Here is a 17,705-nt window from a genome sequence, read left to right on the forward strand (position 1 = left end):
GCCGGCCAGGTTTCCAGGAAAGCCCCGACAGCTGAAGGAGGTGTAAATCCCCACCATTTATTACGCCCAAAATCACACTCAGTCAAACGGCTCAGGACGCAAACAAGAACCAGGCATGGACCAGGTTATTCAGACCGCTGGGCGAAACGCAAACATCACCAACAACTCCTTAAAATAAGCATTTCATACGTTGCACTATAAAAGCTATTATTTTCAGTTGTCTTTTCCAATAGGACTATATAACATTTCATAACATCATTACATCTATTTCTAATCTCTGCCCATTCAAGGATGAAAAGAGCAACACCTGCACAATAACTCGAAACCACAAATGTTTTAAATGACGTTGGGATTCCCGTCGGATCTAGTTTTTTTTACCCACTTCTCACTTGATTTTGGTTAAATGTATATTTGTCAAACAGAGTTAAAATATTTGTCTTCTGTCAATTCTCCGATTGCCAATTTAAAGGTCACCTATCATGCTATTTCTAGGCAACAGCATACAGTAGGTCTCAGATATATAAAAAACATGTCTGAAGTGTTTTGCTCAAAATACCAAACAGATCATTCTAGCCACGCCTCATGTCCCTCTATTTCACTTCCTGTTTCTAAAGTGCTGATTTGGGGATAAAGCTTTAAAGAGGAGGGGTCTGAGCTCATGCGGGACCCGGCAGCTACCGTCTAAACTAAATGCTGCCGTGATGAAACGCCATATCATGGATCATCAAGGCTCTGAAACAGTCTGGAGCTCAAAGGCTTTCTCTCTTGCCGGTTACACCACAAGGTGAGTTCCTTTCTACTTCTTCACACACATGCTCTCCAGCACAGGTTAGCTCTGAGTGTTAGCGATGCTAATGTAAACACCGACCATATTACGTCCAAAACAGTCGGGCGTTGTTTCTGATAGCAACGTCTCTGATTGGGCCGTGGGTCCACATTTCAGATGTTACGTCATATCGGACGCAAATCTGGATCAGCTCCGTTGTTCCCCGTTTTTAGAGATGTGGGTACGGAGGAAAAGAGAGAGGGGTTTATTTTCTGACGCTGCGTGAGTTCCGACACACCGGGGACACATCTTTATGTAGAGAAGACATCACAAAGTGCATTTTGCATGATAGCTCCCCTTTAAAAAACAATATTGAAAAAATGTGGTTAATCTTTAACTTGCCAAGGGGTTAGGACACATCTGAAAAATCTATCAACAATTCAAGAAGAAAAAAATGGAAAACTGCTCAAGGAATTCAGAGACAAAAATATATTTGTAAAGTTGGAAATTGTTTAAAATAGTTGAAGACTGTTATAGAGAAACTATGACTGAGTGTGCAGGCATTTTGCTTTTCGTCATGAACACGTGGAATGCCTTAATCTGGGTCCCATTACCATAACAGCTCCTCTCTGGAGTCGAGGCTTGACAAAGATTGGAGTTTGCTACTGAATACTAATATAATGGGGATTGCCGCACAGGTGGTTGACAGTCACGTGTTCTCTTACCTTTCTGGTGCAGGCCTTTCTTCTCGTAGAGGATAATGAGCTCGGAGTATTTGTGGGCTTTCTTCAGGATGTACTCGCTCTCCTCGATGTGGCAGTGGTTGTTTTCCAGACGGAGGAGCGGGGACACCAGGGCCACGTTAGTCTGAACAGGAGGATAGGAGAATATTATAATACACTTCCTAACGTGCGTCCAGTCCATTCACCTCTTCTTAAAACTGAGGTTGTGTTTCACTTCAGATCTGACCTCATGGGTGATTTCATCCTTCCTGCTTTACACTGATTAACATTTCAAGACGTAATCTGGATCAGGCGTCTTTGTTTGAGGAGATCTCCAGAGGTTTTCCCTCCAGTCCGATTAGGGCAGGGGTGTCAAACTCAATTTCATCGCGGGCCAAATTTGCATAAAGGTTGCACACGAAGGGCCGGTTGTAACTATATAAATATGTAATATATATATTAATGCTGTCAAAATTATCGCGTTAACGGCGGTAATTAATTTTTTGAATTAATTGCGTTAAAATATTTAACGCATTTAACGCATGTGCAGAATGGCCCGCCCCATACGTGCCACCAGTGGCAGCGCCAGGGTATGGCTGGGGTAGGCTACACCCATACCAAGAAATGGCTTAGCCCCACCATGAAAAATGATGTTAAAGTAAGCAAAATAAAGTCTGCCAACTCGCGCGGAGTAAATTGCACAGACAGCAGTTAGTAAGATTGATTTCAGTAGCCACGGTTTTGAAAACTTTTGTCACGTAGTGATCGTCTTCTCAGTAGAACATCTTTGATAACGGCGTGGTGTTGTTGCAGGAAGTCCCGACGGAGGATACTCTTGCTGTAGTACAGGGCAGAGCCATATAATAGTAATAATATGGCTCTGGTACAGGGGTGCACATAACTGGTACGCAGGTTATGTGCGTAATCTGAAATGCGTACCGTCACTTGTGTCACAAAGCGCATTTGCGTACCGACGTACTTGTGAAGCTTTTCCAGAAGGCGGTTCGATCACCGGACGACAGAGTTGGTCTCCGTGTGCACAGACAGGCTGCTGTTAACGTCGGTCTGTACAACGGAACTGTGCCAAAACTACGCCAACCGGCTGCGGAGGGAGACTCCTAGCCCCCCCCCTTCACTGGAGAACTGCGCTAAAACAGCTGATCACAACGTTCACACTCTGTGGTCACGAAGTACTCCACTAGCCCCCCCCCCCCCCTGTCGACTTTCCTGAAGTACTCCACTAGCCCCCCCCCCCTCTGTCGACTTTCCCGAAGTACTCCACTAGCCCCCCCCCTCTGTCGACTTTCCCGAAGTACTCCCCCGTTGATAGAAATCAACACGTAATGAATTAAGACCCCACGGTTTGATGATTGATAGGTGTGTGGGCTGTCTTTCATTTTGACACGCAGACATTTTTTATAATAAACATAGATACTGTGTTAAATGGATATATCCGCCTTCTTTCATTTATCTTTCCATTCTCAACAATATACATAAAGAAATGGCAGATTTTGGACATAGTTCGAATGGTGATTAATCTGATTAATTAATTTTTAAGCTGTGATTAATCTGATTAAAATTTGTAATCGTTTGACAGCCCTAATATATATATATATATATAAAATAACGCATTATTTTACATTATTTGGCCCCCGGGCCTTGAGTTTGAGACCCCTGGATTAGGGTCTTCCTTTAGAGTTCCTATGATGACATTCTGCTTGTTTAAACCCCAAAAAGTGGAAAAACCAGGGGCCATCTCCCCAGGATTCTCCGTGGATTGGCTCCTCCTAAATGTTGAGTATCGGCAGAAAGACTTTAAAGCTGGTTTTCCTCCTCGCAAAAAGCCAAACGATCCAGTAGAGAAATGCATTTTGGCTGCTTGCATCTGTGATCTCATTCAACACAAGTTACCTTTCTGTACAAAGATGAGGTTTGATACACAGATTGCCGGGTACATGTAAGCTTTTTGTCGAGGCATCTACATTAAAATATATCTTTTAATACTAGTTGAGCATTACATTTTTATATTTGTATGTGTTTTTTATTTTTTATATGTTTCTAGTTATTGTGCTTTTTATTATCGTACTCCCATTGGGTTATTCACTATTGTAGTTACTGCCTGCCCTGTACAGCACTTTGGTCAGCCGAAGGTTGTTTTAAATGTGCTATATAAATAAATAAAGATTGATTGAGATTGAGATACACACAATTTCAGCTACTCGGCCTGGAGGACACCACTTACAACTTTAGTTCCTTCAAAGTAAACCTGCTAATGAGCTCCCAGCACAGAATCCATTTGGCTGTATGTGCAGCTAAGTGCCTGCTGCAGCTGCCAATCTCTGAGAGCGCTTTGAATTACTTTCGTGTGATATCAAACCATTTTGCTTCGAGTTGAACGCTGACGAGTGCCAAGTTTTCTAGAACTGGTATGGAGTTTTATCGTGAAACATAAACATAGGGATTACGTTCACTGACAACTGCAAACATACGACATGAGTCACGGAAACAGCTTAAGATACAAATAAATGTGCTTCACAAAAATGCTTCTAATAATAAATGACTGAATGGAAACGTTTGTGGAGATAAGGGGGGAGAAAAAAGGTTCCTAACATTCCTGAAATCCTATGTACGTAAAGAAATGTACATCTGACTAAATTAAAGCACGAATGAAAAACAACAGAACTTTTTAAAGGACATCAAAGAACACTTTCAATTATGCAAGACAATAAACTATTAAGATACACATGATTGTTTAAAAGCAGCAGATTGGACTTGCCATGTTGCATCTCTTCATTAAGGATCAAAAGGACGATGTTCTGGGACTTACGTGCAGGTAACATTTGAGCAGCGTGGTGTCGATGATCTGAAGGAGCTTCTTGCGGCTCTTGATGGTCGGCGTGCCCTCCATGAGCGGAGAGGTCGGCGAGGGGTCGGAGTCGTTCAGCTGCTTCACCAGGTGGTTGCGTTTCTGTGGGGCAAATACAAATACATTATAACTACCGTGTCCTTTAAATGTACACCAATTATCTTGATCCTCACCCGTGACATGCCTTAAATACTACACAACGCTTGGGGTATTCGTTCAGTCTTGTCCAAGTAAAGATTTATTTAATGTTTAAATCAGGGGTGTCCAACTCAATTCATCGCGGGCCACATTCGCATAAAGGTTGCACTCAAAGGGCCGGTTGTAATATATAAATATAATATATATATATATTACATGATTGCCTCTGAATTGGATTATTATTGGATAGGATAATAACTTAGTAATTAACTACGTCTGAAAGCAGAAGTCCAGGGAAAATAATTGCAAGTCTCTTCAGTGGGCATGTCACAAAACGAGATGCATTGTGGGTAGTTTATGGGCCACCTGCTCATGTAAAGTGACATGTAACCGTATAATAAACGTATTATATTCGTTGCAAGCTCTTGCGGGGCCACATGAAATGAAGTCGCGGGCCGGGATTGGCCCCCGGGCCTTGAGTTTGAGACCCCTGGTTTAAATGTTTGCAGATGGACATTATGTTCCGTCTTAACCCGAAAAAGAGGCCAAATTCAGTTTGTAAATCAAACCGACGAAAAGACATTTACTGAAATACTGTTATTTGTAAAAACTAATCTGTATAGTTATACAACACAAAAAGATTACATATCTTCTGCAATTATCAACTATCTGTAGATTTACATAAAGTAGTTGTTACTTAAGTTATTCCATTTGTCTGATGAACGTAATTATAATATGAAATGACAATCTAGGTGAAAGTGTTGAAGTTTTTGTGGAAGAACAGGCATCCTTAGTTCTTGGAAATAAAGTTAAAAAACAACACACACACACACACACACACACACACACACACACACACACACACACACACACACACACACACACACACACACACACACACACACACACACACACACACACACACACACACACACACACACACACACACACACACACACACACACACACACACACACACACACACACACACACACACACACACACACACACACACACACACACACACACACACACACACACACACACACACACACACACACACACACACACACACACACACACACACACACACACACACACACCTGAGTGAGGTAATCGATGAGGGCCAGGTGAGCCTTCTCCAGCTCGGCCCCGGACAGCGAGGGCAGAGGGTTCGGGTAGTGGAGCTGTTTGCGGTAATCTGAGGGCAGCAGGTCTGGGTACAACCCGATCACATGGGTGGGATCTGAAGAGGACAAATGTGTGTGTCGGTTTATAAAAATAATAATAGTTTATATTTATATAGCACTTTTGATGAACTTAAGGTCCCCGATTAAACAGTTTTTCATCAATATATCACAGGTCTCAGATATAAACAGATCATTGCAGCATTACCCATAATCCCCTCTGTTTCAGCCCTGTTTCCAAAGTGCTGATTCTCTGTCTGTTATGTACATGTTGATGTAGAAGAGACATGAAGAAGAGGGGAGACATGGAGAAGAGGGGACACATGTTGATGTAGAAGAGACATGAAGAAGAGGGGACACATGTTGATGTAGAAGAGGGGACACATGTTGATGTAGAAGAGACATGAAGAAGAGGGGAGACATGTTGATGTAGAAGAGACATGAAGAAGAGGGGACACATGTTGATGTAGAAGAGACATGGAGAAGAGGGGACACATGTTGATGTAGAAGAGACACGAAGAAGAGGGGACACATGTTGATGTAGAAGAGACACGAAGAAGAGGGGACACATGTTGATGTAGAAGAGACATGAAGAAGAGGGGACACATGTTGATGTAGAAGAGACACGAAGAAGAGGGGACACATGTTGATGTAGGAGAGACATGAAGAAGAGGGGACACATGTTGATGTAGAAGAGACATGAAGAAGAGGGGACACATGTTGATGTAGGAGAGACATGAAGAAGAGGGGACACATGTTGATGTAGAAGAGACGTGAAGAAGAGGGGACACATGTTGATGTAGAAGAGACATGAAGAAGAGGATTTTGCACAATAGGGTGGACAAACAAGGACAAACAAAGACAGTCAACAGGCAATTATTTGGGGGGCGGGGCTTATGGATAGACGGAGGTGAAGAGATGAGTTTTGAGGCGGGACTGAAAGAGAATGAGGGACTCACACTTAGTATATAAGCCTTTGAGATAAAGGGAAGACCAAAGAAGCAAGTGATACAAATACATCTGGTTATCTATTATCCAAGTCTGATATAAAAAAAGAAAAACGTTATTCTTTGTTTACGAGTTAAGAACAGGTAAACAAAATAAATGTTGACAGGATAAACCTAATGTTTTTTGATGCCAGGATAGTTTGTCTTATCTCTGCCCTTAATATAACAGACAGGTCACCTACCTGCATGGCCTATCTCGCATTAATAACATACGAGTGGTGCACTTCAGCCTCTTGTGGCCAAAATATATATTTCAACTTCACCCACTTAAAAAAAACCTGATCCCTAAATCATCCACAGTATAACAATGGATCAAAGAGTGTATAATAGAAACATACACCACTATGTTTAATTGACCAGAACAGAAATCAAGAGCTCATTAGAGAAATGGAAATTCTCACAAACACAAGATGTGAAATCGTTACTCGGGAATAACAGAAAACCATCAATAGATGAGCAACAGATGTTTAGTAGGAAAGAAAAACGTAGGCAGAATATCTGAAAGTAAACAAATATGACTTTGTCAAAGCATCTCAACCTCTCTTTATTATTATTATTAGACTTCTCGTGGAAAGTTTTATTTGAGTGAAGCCCCTTTTTTAAAACTCAATATCGCAGTCCATCCAGTTAATTACAAGAAGCTTAAAGTGGACCCATCATGCTATATTGGAAACATATATTGTAGGGCCATACCTATACAAAACATGTCTGTGTTTTGTTTCAAATACCAAACAGATCCCTCATTGTAGCCTGCTCACACCCCTCTATTCCAGCCCTGTTAGAGGAACGAGGATTTTGGGTCCTTAGCTTGAAAAAAAAAAAAAAAAGAGAGAGGAGGCGGAGCTAATGCCTGATCAGAATTCTACCGGAGATAAAGACCATACTGTTCTAAACCACATCAAGGATTATTTCTGAAACAGTATGGAGCTCAATTGCTTTTTCTCTTGCGGGTTTATCACAAGGTGAGTTCCTTTCTTTATTTCCTGCTTTTTAAACACATGTGCTCTCCACTAGTACCAAGCCCCCAGGAGGTGCGCCGGACTGAGGAAAATATCCGTTGTGGCCAAACGGCGGTACTGCACTTCAGTATCAGTCGCCGGGCTTGGAAAGACTTTTTCCCCATTGACTTAACATCGGGAAAGAGACGTCTGTAAATCGTTGGATAATTGTTTTAAACTAAATAAACTACCCAGTATGAACACTTGTATAGCCCTTATCAAAAACATTCGGCCCTCAAGTTGTAAAATGTGCCAATAACGTTATTCTGAGAGTTATTTCCCTCGGCATTATGAACGCGGATCCAACCCACGGGACCGCGCCGCCAGGCACGTTCATGTGACGTGTTCAGTACTACATGAGTTTTACCTTTACCCATGGATGCACAATAACAACGGATTATATGAATACTTTCGTGATGTTTCGCTCTCAAAAGTGGGGCCATTTTGTCTTCATGCACCAATGAGCAACTCTTATAGGAATGAACGAGGTCCCGCCTCCCACGCTGTATCCAGTTCTTATTATACATCCATGTACAGCACACAGGTTAGCTCTGAGTGTTAGCGAGGCTTGCTAATGTAAACAAAGACGAGATTACGTCCAAAACACGTCAGGCATTGTTTCTGATAGCAATTCTCTGTGGGTCCGCCGCCGATTTGACGTCAGATCGGCAGCACATCTGTATCCGCTCGTTGTACCCTCGTTTTTAGAGATGTGGGTACGGAGGAAAAGAGAGAGGGTTTTATTTTCTGACGCACCGGGCACACATATTTATGTATAAAAGACATCACAAAGTGCATTTTGCATGATAGGTCCCCTTTAAATTGTGATGCAATTCGATTAATTGTGCCGCTCTAGACAGAAGATCCACGTTTTTATTTTTGGCCTGAACAGACTTGGAAGAAGAAAAGCTTACAGTTCTCACCTGTCCCCAGTTTGGCGAACACCTGCATGGAGTCGTCGAACCTCTTCTGGCAGAACAGGTTGAAGGCGTAGAGATTCTGGATGTGATGGATCTGCTGCTTCTTATCCCCGTCAGAATCATCCTTCATCTTCAGAAAGAGAATATACATGAAGAAAAGCAAAGCAATTCAACGCAGCAATATTACTAATTAGAATTCAAGCTCTGACATTCTGCAGTTTTAGGATTAAATCTTAAGTTTATCTTTGATATTTTTACTCACACAAGTAATGATTTTCCCCTTATAATGTTTTTAATTGTATTTAATATTATCAATATAATTGTTTCTGTATTATATTTGTATCATTCGTTCCAAGTAGCTTAGTCCATATAAAGAATTCTTTGGTTTGTACATAAACACACTAAGAGAATGACAATATCACAAATGAATGAGAAATAAGTAAGTGCAGTTAATCTGTGCAGTTTTATGAATTGTATTTATTTATTTATTTTAAAGAGCGTTCTTATTATGTCTTTTGCCTTTATGTTGGTTAGCATGTAAAAGAAGCAATAAGAGGTTTTGTTATCTGTAGAAAACTAAGCTTCACAATAAAACAGTTAAAGCGACGCAGGTTCTGGTCCAGGCTCTCGTCACCTCACGCCTAGACTACTGCAACTCCCTCCTGGCTGGTCTACCTGCATGTGCCATCCGACCTCTGCAGCTCACCCAGAATGCAGCGGCTCGTCTGGTCTTCAACCTTCCTAAAGTCTCCCACACCACGCCGCTCCTCCGCTCCCTCCACTGGCTTCCGGTAACTGCTAGAATCCACTTCAAGACACTGGTACTTGCGTACCATGCTGCGAATGGATCTGGCCCTTCCTACATCCAGGACATGGTTAAACCGTACACCCCAGCACGTGCACTCCGCTCTGCATCAGCCAAACGACTCGCTGCACCCTCGCTGCGAGGGGGACCCAAGTTCCCATCAGCAGAAACACGTGGGTTTGCTATCCTGGCTCCAAGATGGTGGAACGAGCTCCCATTGACATCAGGACCGCAGAAAGCTTACACACCTTCCGGACTGAAAACTCATCTCTTTCGACTCCACTTCGAGCGATAGAATTACTAACAAAGAACTACTAACAAAGCACTTATATACTAACAAAGGACTGGCTTATCTAAAGCCAGTTGAGTAGCACTTGAAATGTTTGGCTCTATGAAACCTGATGTACTTTATGATTCTGTTTTCTTCAAGGTTGTGTCTTCTTGGTCGAATGCACTTATTGTAAGTCGCTTTGAAAAGCGTCAGCTAAATGTAAAGTAAAAGAAACTGCATGCTTTCTAATAATGGACAAACCACATTAATGGTGTTCTTAATCTTCATAAAATAACCCCTGGAAAGCTAGATAGCTATATTATCTGACAATAAAGAACAAAGCCGTGAGCGTTTTAGAGTTTCATCGTCGTGCTCGTGATGGAGTTAAGTGATTTCAGTGCCACACCCCCTGAGCTAAAGCACCTCTTTAATCTGCAGGAATAATACGTTTCTCAGGGAAGGTGTTCTCACCGCCAGCTGCAGAGCCAACTCGAACTGCTTGTCCTGAAGAAGCTGCCGGATCTGAATGGCAATGGACACCGGCACCAGGCGCCACACAAAGTGGTTGCTGGCAACGTACACAATATTCTGCCTGTGGAGGATGAGAGGAGAAAAACAACATTAGAGAGGATCGGTGGGAACAAAATAATGATGTCTTTGTGAGGAGAGACTGACATTATCAGTTTCAATGTGATGGGGATGGAAACTAGGGGAAGCGAGGGAAGCGGCAAATCATGCATCATGTTTTTTTTTAGGATGTTCTGCATGGGAAAGAGAGGGGTACCCATAATAAAGCCTCATTTCCTAACCATATATTTGATAGCATAAGATAAGACCCTTTTTTCTTGTATTAAAGGTCCCATGGCCATTTCTACTGATCATAATTCCATCATTGAATAGATTTACATTGTTCAATGTTCCAAAATCTCATTGGTTTCTCACAGCATCTCGGTATAGTCTGTGTATTCACTCTCTGTCCTACACGGCTTATTGGAGCTCCTATAACGTGGAACAGTAAAGTGCTGCACCATCGGTGTCTGATTTATTAAAACAACAACATTGTAACTGAGAAACACTTAAATGCTACATTTCAAATGTTTATAATCCGTTACTAAATTCATGGCAAACCAATTTTAACATCATGCGATAACACTGAGACGACATTAGCTGCATTGAACTGATCTTTTTAATAAGTTGCACTTACAATGCAGTGAAACATGTGCTTGAGCTTCACTGAGGATCTTTGTCATTCTGACATAACTGCAGTTATTACACTTCGCGTTTTGAAATATGTGTAACTGTCAATATAAAACCCACACTGCTCAAACTTCGTTACTTTTGCTAACATTTGTATATTTATTTATTTAGGGGCGTGGGGAATGAAGAGAACAAAAAACATGAGCATTTTATGAGCATGGGATTTTGACCCCTCATTGAACATATGTATAATATATGCTGCGCTATACTTTGCGGCCACACGCCGTTGCCAAGCAACGCTTATTGTTTAGGTCCTTTGATAAGCAGGCAGTCATATAATTAACTAGAACTAGCTAGATCTGATAGATTTGGACATAAGCGCGAGTGAAGTCTAACCGGACACGAGAGAGAGTTCAGATCAGCTGCTGCTGACGGAGAACACGCAGCTCTGCATGACGGACCGTTGAAGAGTTAGACCTAACACACTTAGCTAGTTTATCTACTCTGGAACTAGCTAAACTAGTTATAAATATATTTATTCTTTATTGTCGAGTCACTTATTACAGGTTCAGTGAGCTGCACGAGACGGGCTGTCAGGAGAGGGAGAGGAAAAGCACCCCATTTATTTTTCCCATTTTATTATCCAGAGTTTCTGTAAAACTTTGAATAAAGTAGTTCATCTACTATTAGTAGTTTGTTTAAATGCATTACTCATGTTTTTTTTTCCATCAACATAAAATAAATCTCACGTACCCCCTGCAGTACTCCAACGTACCCCTAGGGGTCCGCGTACCCCCATTTGAGAACCACTGCTCTAGACTATTCGAACGGCTCTTATCATGGCTGCCACTGAGGGACTTCCGGGTCGTTTCACTCCGTTAGGAAGGTTCCTAAAGTAAACTGACTATTCGACCGCAACCCTAGTCCACAGAGATTACAGGGCTTCATGGAGGTGTTCTCACCCAGCGGAGGTGATGAAGCGAGGCCTCTGCAGCTCCACGCTCTGCACCAGCAGCCGGGGCTCAAACGTCCGGATCTCCACGTACCGAGGGAGCACCGCGATGATGTACGGAGGCTGGTGCTCTGGGAAGGTAAGAGGAAAGAGGGATTCAAACTTTGTGTCAGTTAAAAACACAAACTGGTTTATTACATATCCGTGGACTTTCAGTCGTTGGTCGTAAGGTTAATACCTGGGTTGGACAAAATGAATGACAATAACAAAATAAAACTAAATTGAAATAAATAGTTCAACTTTTTTAAAGGGGAATGGGCTTCTTCAGTTATTTGAAATAAATAAATAAAAATATAGATGCATATATTTAGTATTTTTACAACAATACTATTTACTAAAAGATTTTCTGTATTATATTTCCTTAAAGGGGAGCTATCATGCAAAATGCACTTCTTGATGTCTTGTATACATCAACATGTGTCCCCGGTGTGTCCCCGGTGTGTCGGGGAACTCACGCAGCGTCAGGAAATAAAACCCTCTCTCTTTTCCTCCGTATCCAAATCTCTAAAAACGGGGAACAACGGAGCTGATCCAGATTTGCGTCCGATATGACGTAACATCTGAAATGTGGACCCACGGCCCAATCAGAAACGTTGCTATCAGAAACAATGCCCGACTGTTTCGGACGTAATATGGTCGGTGTTTACATTAGCATGCTAACACTCAGAGCTAACCTGTACTGGAGAGCATGTGTGTGAAGAAGCAGGAAGTAAAAAGGAACTCACCTTGTGGTCTAACCGGCAAGAGAGAAAGCCTTTGAGCTCCAGACTGTTTCAGATCCTTGATGATCCATGATATGGCGTTTCATCACGGCAGCATTTAGTTTAGACGGTAGCTGCCAGGTCCCACATGAGCTCAGACCCCTCCTTTTTTCTCATTTTTTTTTTTTTAAAGCTTTATACCCAAAATCAGCACTTTTGAAACAGGAAGTGAAACCGAGGGATATGAGGCATGGCTAGAATGGGTGATCTGTTTGGTATTTTGAGCAAAACACTCCATCAACATGTTTTTTATATATTTGTATATATACGAGACCTATGCTATTGCCTAAAAATAGTATTATCGGTGACCTTTAAAGTACCTACCTCAGTATCCTTTAAAAGAACAAAAAGAAAACGCTCCTTTTGATCAAATAGCTTTCAATTAGGTTTCTTTTCTCCATTGATTTATTTTTAATACGTTTCGACTTCTATTTATCGATTATATTTGACTATTAATGTCTATATATATGTCTGTGCAGCACTTTGAAACGCATTGTATTGAAATGTTATTATAAGAGGCTTTAAATAACCCTTCATTGACCCGTAGCTCCGGGAAATATTGCGCATAAGGGACAAGCTTAGGTTTCAAACTTTAAAAAAGGAAGTTTCTGCACCAGCCAGCAACAGCATTTCAAAGTGAGCAGCACTCTCATTCCTCCGCTGAAGCCCACATATCAAAGCAAGGAAATTGCACACTGCCCGAAGGCTTAATTTCCCCTCCATATTGTTCCTTTCTGCACTGCAATATATGGGAGACGTAAACATGAGAGGTCATCGTATCACTCCCGTCACAAAGCTCATCATTAACCCAGACATGTGGAGTCAAACAAAAAAATCTACTTTCCTCCGACATGTGGGAAACAGCAGGGGAAAAATAAATAAAGTTTGTAAGGGGAAAGCTTCAAGGAGATAAAAGAGAAGACAGACAGCAGCTGGATTTTCAGACCAAATGCTTCATCTGTTCCTGCTATGTGAACAAACTGTGACAAGGAGAGATTTAACTGATTGATTAACTGCAGTGAAATCAAGCAGCGACGCTTTATACCGGCGCAGCTGAAGCGTAACATTCAGCAGATTGCTATTAAGAGAAAGGAACAAGAACGTATATTAAGTGATGGAACGTTTATGAAAGAAGATTAATGTCAGATTAATGTCAGATTAAAGTCAGACTCCAACTAATATTTTAGAGGACGACTTTTTATCCAATTTGTGTGTAAATCATCTGTATAACCTTTTGACTTTTCTGTCAGTGTTAAAGGTGGGGAAGGTAAGTTTGAGAGACCGGCTCGAGATACACGTGTTGTTATATTCCATGGAATGCTCTTAACGTCCCGATAGCAATGAATATCTGAAGTGCTTTGACAACAAATCCATTAAAAAACGTCATCTGTGGAAGCCGTGGCGCTGTAAAAAGCACGACCAATCATCTGCCTCGGCCCGGCTAAAGTAGCTGGATGGCCTACCTGCCTGTCAGCCTTCCATCGGGGCACAAACGTATCTCGTGCCCTCATTGGTCATGTGCGCGTTCGTGTGTGTTGGAGGAGGGGCTCTGTGAGGAAGTGGCAGATTTTTTCCGGCTGTGTATTTTCAAATTCTAGTACACTCGAGCCGGTTTCTCCAAAATGACCACCTTTAAATGTCTTTTCTGATTTGTATTAAACTTATGTTATATGTTCTTCTTCTGTTTTAATTCATACTTATTGTTGTGTATTAGGCCCTAGCAATGTGTGCTATATGTGCAATATATATGCCGTTAATAACTTTTGAAATATATACCTGGCTGCTAAATCCTAAGAACTGTTAGAGGATGTGTATTTTGTAAATTGTGTAACTTTTTTATTATATTATAACTTTTATTTTAATACTTTTTAATGCATGTAACATTAAGCTTTCTTTGGCTCTTTTTCTGCTGTAACTACGTACATTTCCCCTCTGTGGGACTAATGAAGGTATTCTGATTCAGTGTTAGTTGTGCGTTTCCGGACATAGTAAGATTTTTGGTTCTGTAATTTTCTCTTTTAGTTGTTTTTGATGACCTATCTTAACAAATATTATAATTTGTTTAAAAAAAGGAGAAGAAAATGGTCCAACTTAAAGCAAAACTATGTCTAGAATTAAAACACATATTACAAATAAAAATGTCTTCACAGTTTTAAGTTGCTCTGCTAAATCCAGCCCCAGACACTTTTTACGCTGCTATGGACAATCTTGCACTAATGTACATTCCCAAAGATATTGAAGTGACTGTTTTTTGTATATATTGATTGTTGTGCTTTTATCTTAAATGTATATATAATATTTTATACATATTTTTATATACATATGTCAGGGAATAATTTCCATAGATGTTTACCTTTTGCCCTCTGACGCAGCTGACCAGCCTTGAGTAGCCGCTATCTCCCTTAAGGAGGGGCTGCCCTAGCAAGTTGTTGTTGTTACCAGTTTGTGAGCGGGCAACTGCCGGTCAGAGATAGATAGACAGACAGGCAGGCCATCCAGTTATTTTAGATTGAAGAATGTTGATTATTACACTCTGAACTAGTTAAAACCTGGAGCTACAGGAGGGGTCTTCAGAATTTATTGTGGCATCCAAACCGTGTGGTCAACTCGTGGCCCGTGACATGTCTTGTGAATTCTCCGGCCTGAAGCTCCAAATAAACCGTCAGTGTTTGCCATCAAGGCTCCAGCTCTCCTCGTGTCTCTCCGAGTCCTGACTCCCATTGCTTCAGAAGTTTCCCCCACAATATATATATTGTATTTTTGTATTGGGGATTGTAGGAAACAGTATTTCGATCTCTCTGTCTTTACACTCAAATAGAAAGATTGACAATAAAGTTGGCTTTGATGTCTCACCCATTGCTATAGGGATGTCGGTCCAGTTGAGGGCGCACTTCTGGGTGCAGACGCCCTCTTCATTGAGCACCACAGTGAGGTCGTCCTGCCCGACAGCCACCTTCCCATCAGCCAGTGGGGTGACCAGCGGCTCCAGCTGCTTCCCAGTGGGGAAGAGCTCCTTGATGGAGCCTCGGCCGTCCATCTGATCAACAGGAGGGATCATTAGAGGAACTATTAATAACATCTTACAAACTGAAAGGTCGATAATAAAGTCAGAAAAATCACATTATAACTCCAAGGCGTTATTTTAATTAACAAATAACTCGGTAAAAACAGACGTATATCGTTTGATATTTATCCAAAGAGCACATCTAACTCCCACAGAAACATTGTGCTTAAAATAATGAAACAACATTAAAGAAAAGCTAATTAGACTAGCAATCACACCACCAAACATTAGCTGAAGATAAAAATAAAAGGAATACTAAAAAGGGAGAAGCCCAAAATAACACATTCAAGGATAACAAAACAAACGGGAACTAATATCACAGGCGGTTTCTTCCTTTTTAAAAGTGGTATAAAACACTTCCTGAAGTTGTGAAAGGCACGTGCAAAATGTTTGTTGCTCACGGATAAATAAGGATGTATGCAAGAGTCATGAGAGACGAAAGCCCGTCTAAAAGGCCGTACAGGAAACGGCTTAAAACCAAGCATTGTGTTTCGTTTTTCTGCAACATTTGGGAAAAGATATGACATTTATGAATTAACCAGTTCAAGAGGAAAGACAGAGAAATGATGTTCTCGAGATACAGGGATGGGGTGTGTGTGTGTGTGTGTGTGTGTGTGTGTGTGTGTGTGTCAATCAACAGGTAAAGCAGATTAATAATAATAATTATTGCAGATTATAAATAAATAATTTAGGGACAAGGGGGTGAGATTAAATAAATTATAATTCTTCTCACTCCTTTTCGAACACTAGATGTGGGACTGTTTATGTTGCTAATGATGTTGTTGTTGTTGTTGTTGTAAATGTCATTTTTTGTTTTGATTTCTATGCACTGCAACATTTTTTTTTTTTGTAATCATTTATTTTACTTGTTCGAAATAAAATGTATCAATCAACCAATCAATCGAGTGAGCGTTCAGGTGGACTTTGGAGAATTGAATATCCTGCAGGAGTATTTACAAATGGATGTTTTGATGCTTTAAAAAGGAAAACCCTAGCTTCCTTTAAGTTCAGGGTAGCTATAGATAAGTAAAGCGGAGTATAGAAAGCTTCCTGTAGCACATACCCGGATGAGGTAATAGTCTCGCTTGAAACCAACACATATGGAGTTTTCACACCAGGCCATGGACTTTGGAATATCTGGTGCACCGAAATCCCCCTGACAGACACAAACAAAGCATTAGGATGATGAAAGGTAAATCATACAGCAGTGAGTGACATCTCAACTGTATTTTATTTCACCTGCAGCTCGTAGAAGTCTCTGTCCTTCCAGTAATACATCTGGATTTTCTTTTTCACCGCCACACACATTCTCAACCTTTCCTCCCCTGTGCTGGTTAGCTGGAAACAGCAGAGACAAAATATATTAATCATGACTTAAAAATATTCCGAAAGATGTATTTATCACAGAAATGTGGAAACCAAAGAGTGTTTCACCTTTCCAAAAGACTGAGAAATATGCACGTTTTTCTTTGTTTTGGTTGATTTAATGCACTTTCACAAATCTTACATTACCGCTGATCATCTTTTGAACACACAACGTCTCATTGTCTTTTTCTTTGTGCAGTGTGCTGATTTCGAAACTGCATTTCAGATTTTAACTATTATTTTCCCGGCTCTTTATTCTTGATGATAATTCAAGGGCTACTAAAGGACTCATGGACGCGGGAAGGGGGGGTGCTGAGGGGGCTGCAGCACCCCCATCTGCGAGGCACCACTAGCACCCCCCCCCAGTGCGCCACAGTTTCTCCGCTGCGATACGCTACTAGCACCCCCCCCCCAGTGCACCACAGTTCCACCGCTGCGAGACGCTACTAGCACCCCCCCCCAGTGTGCCACAGTTTCTCCGCTGCGAGACGCTACTAGCACTCCCCCTCCCAGTGCGCCATAGTTTCTCCGCTGCGAGGCACCACTAGCACCCCCCCCAGTGCGCCACAGTTTCCCCGCTGCGAGACGCTACTAGCACCCCCCCCCCAGTGCGCCACAGTTTCGCC

The 17,705-nt window shown here is 41.5% G+C and overlaps 1 protein-coding gene across 2 annotated transcripts in view; it reads right to left on the reverse strand.

Annotated features, from left to right (window-relative positions):
- vps39 (VPS39 subunit of HOPS complex) overlaps positions 1-17,705 on the reverse strand; it is a 58,590-nt gene that overhangs the window by 35,564 nt on the left and 5,321 nt on the right. Inside the window, exons 6-14 of one of the 2 annotated variants that reach the window (XM_034111323.1) lie at positions 16,954-17,052; positions 16,778-16,870; positions 15,504-15,687; positions 11,840-11,960; positions 10,152-10,272; positions 8,608-8,734; positions 5,596-5,738; positions 4,316-4,456; positions 1,492-1,633 (exon numbers count right to left, since the gene is read on the reverse strand). In XM_034111323.1, coding sequence (XP_033967214.1) covers positions 1,492-1,633; positions 4,316-4,456; positions 5,596-5,738; positions 8,608-8,734; positions 10,152-10,272; positions 11,840-11,960; positions 15,504-15,687; positions 16,778-16,870; positions 16,954-17,052 — 1,171 coding nt within the window. Of the gene's footprint in view, positions 1-1,491; positions 1,634-4,315; positions 4,457-5,595; positions 5,739-8,598; positions 8,735-10,151; positions 10,273-11,839; positions 11,961-15,503; positions 15,688-16,777; positions 16,871-16,953; positions 17,053-17,705 lie in introns of both variants that reach the window. The other variant, XM_034111322.1, reaches the window with a different exon arrangement.

Source organism: Pseudochaenichthys georgianus, chromosome 22, assembly GCF_902827115.2.
Source record: "Pseudochaenichthys georgianus chromosome 22, fPseGeo1.2, whole genome shotgun sequence".
NCBI classification, from domain to species: Eukaryota; Metazoa; Chordata; class Actinopteri; order Perciformes; family Channichthyidae; genus Pseudochaenichthys; species Pseudochaenichthys georgianus.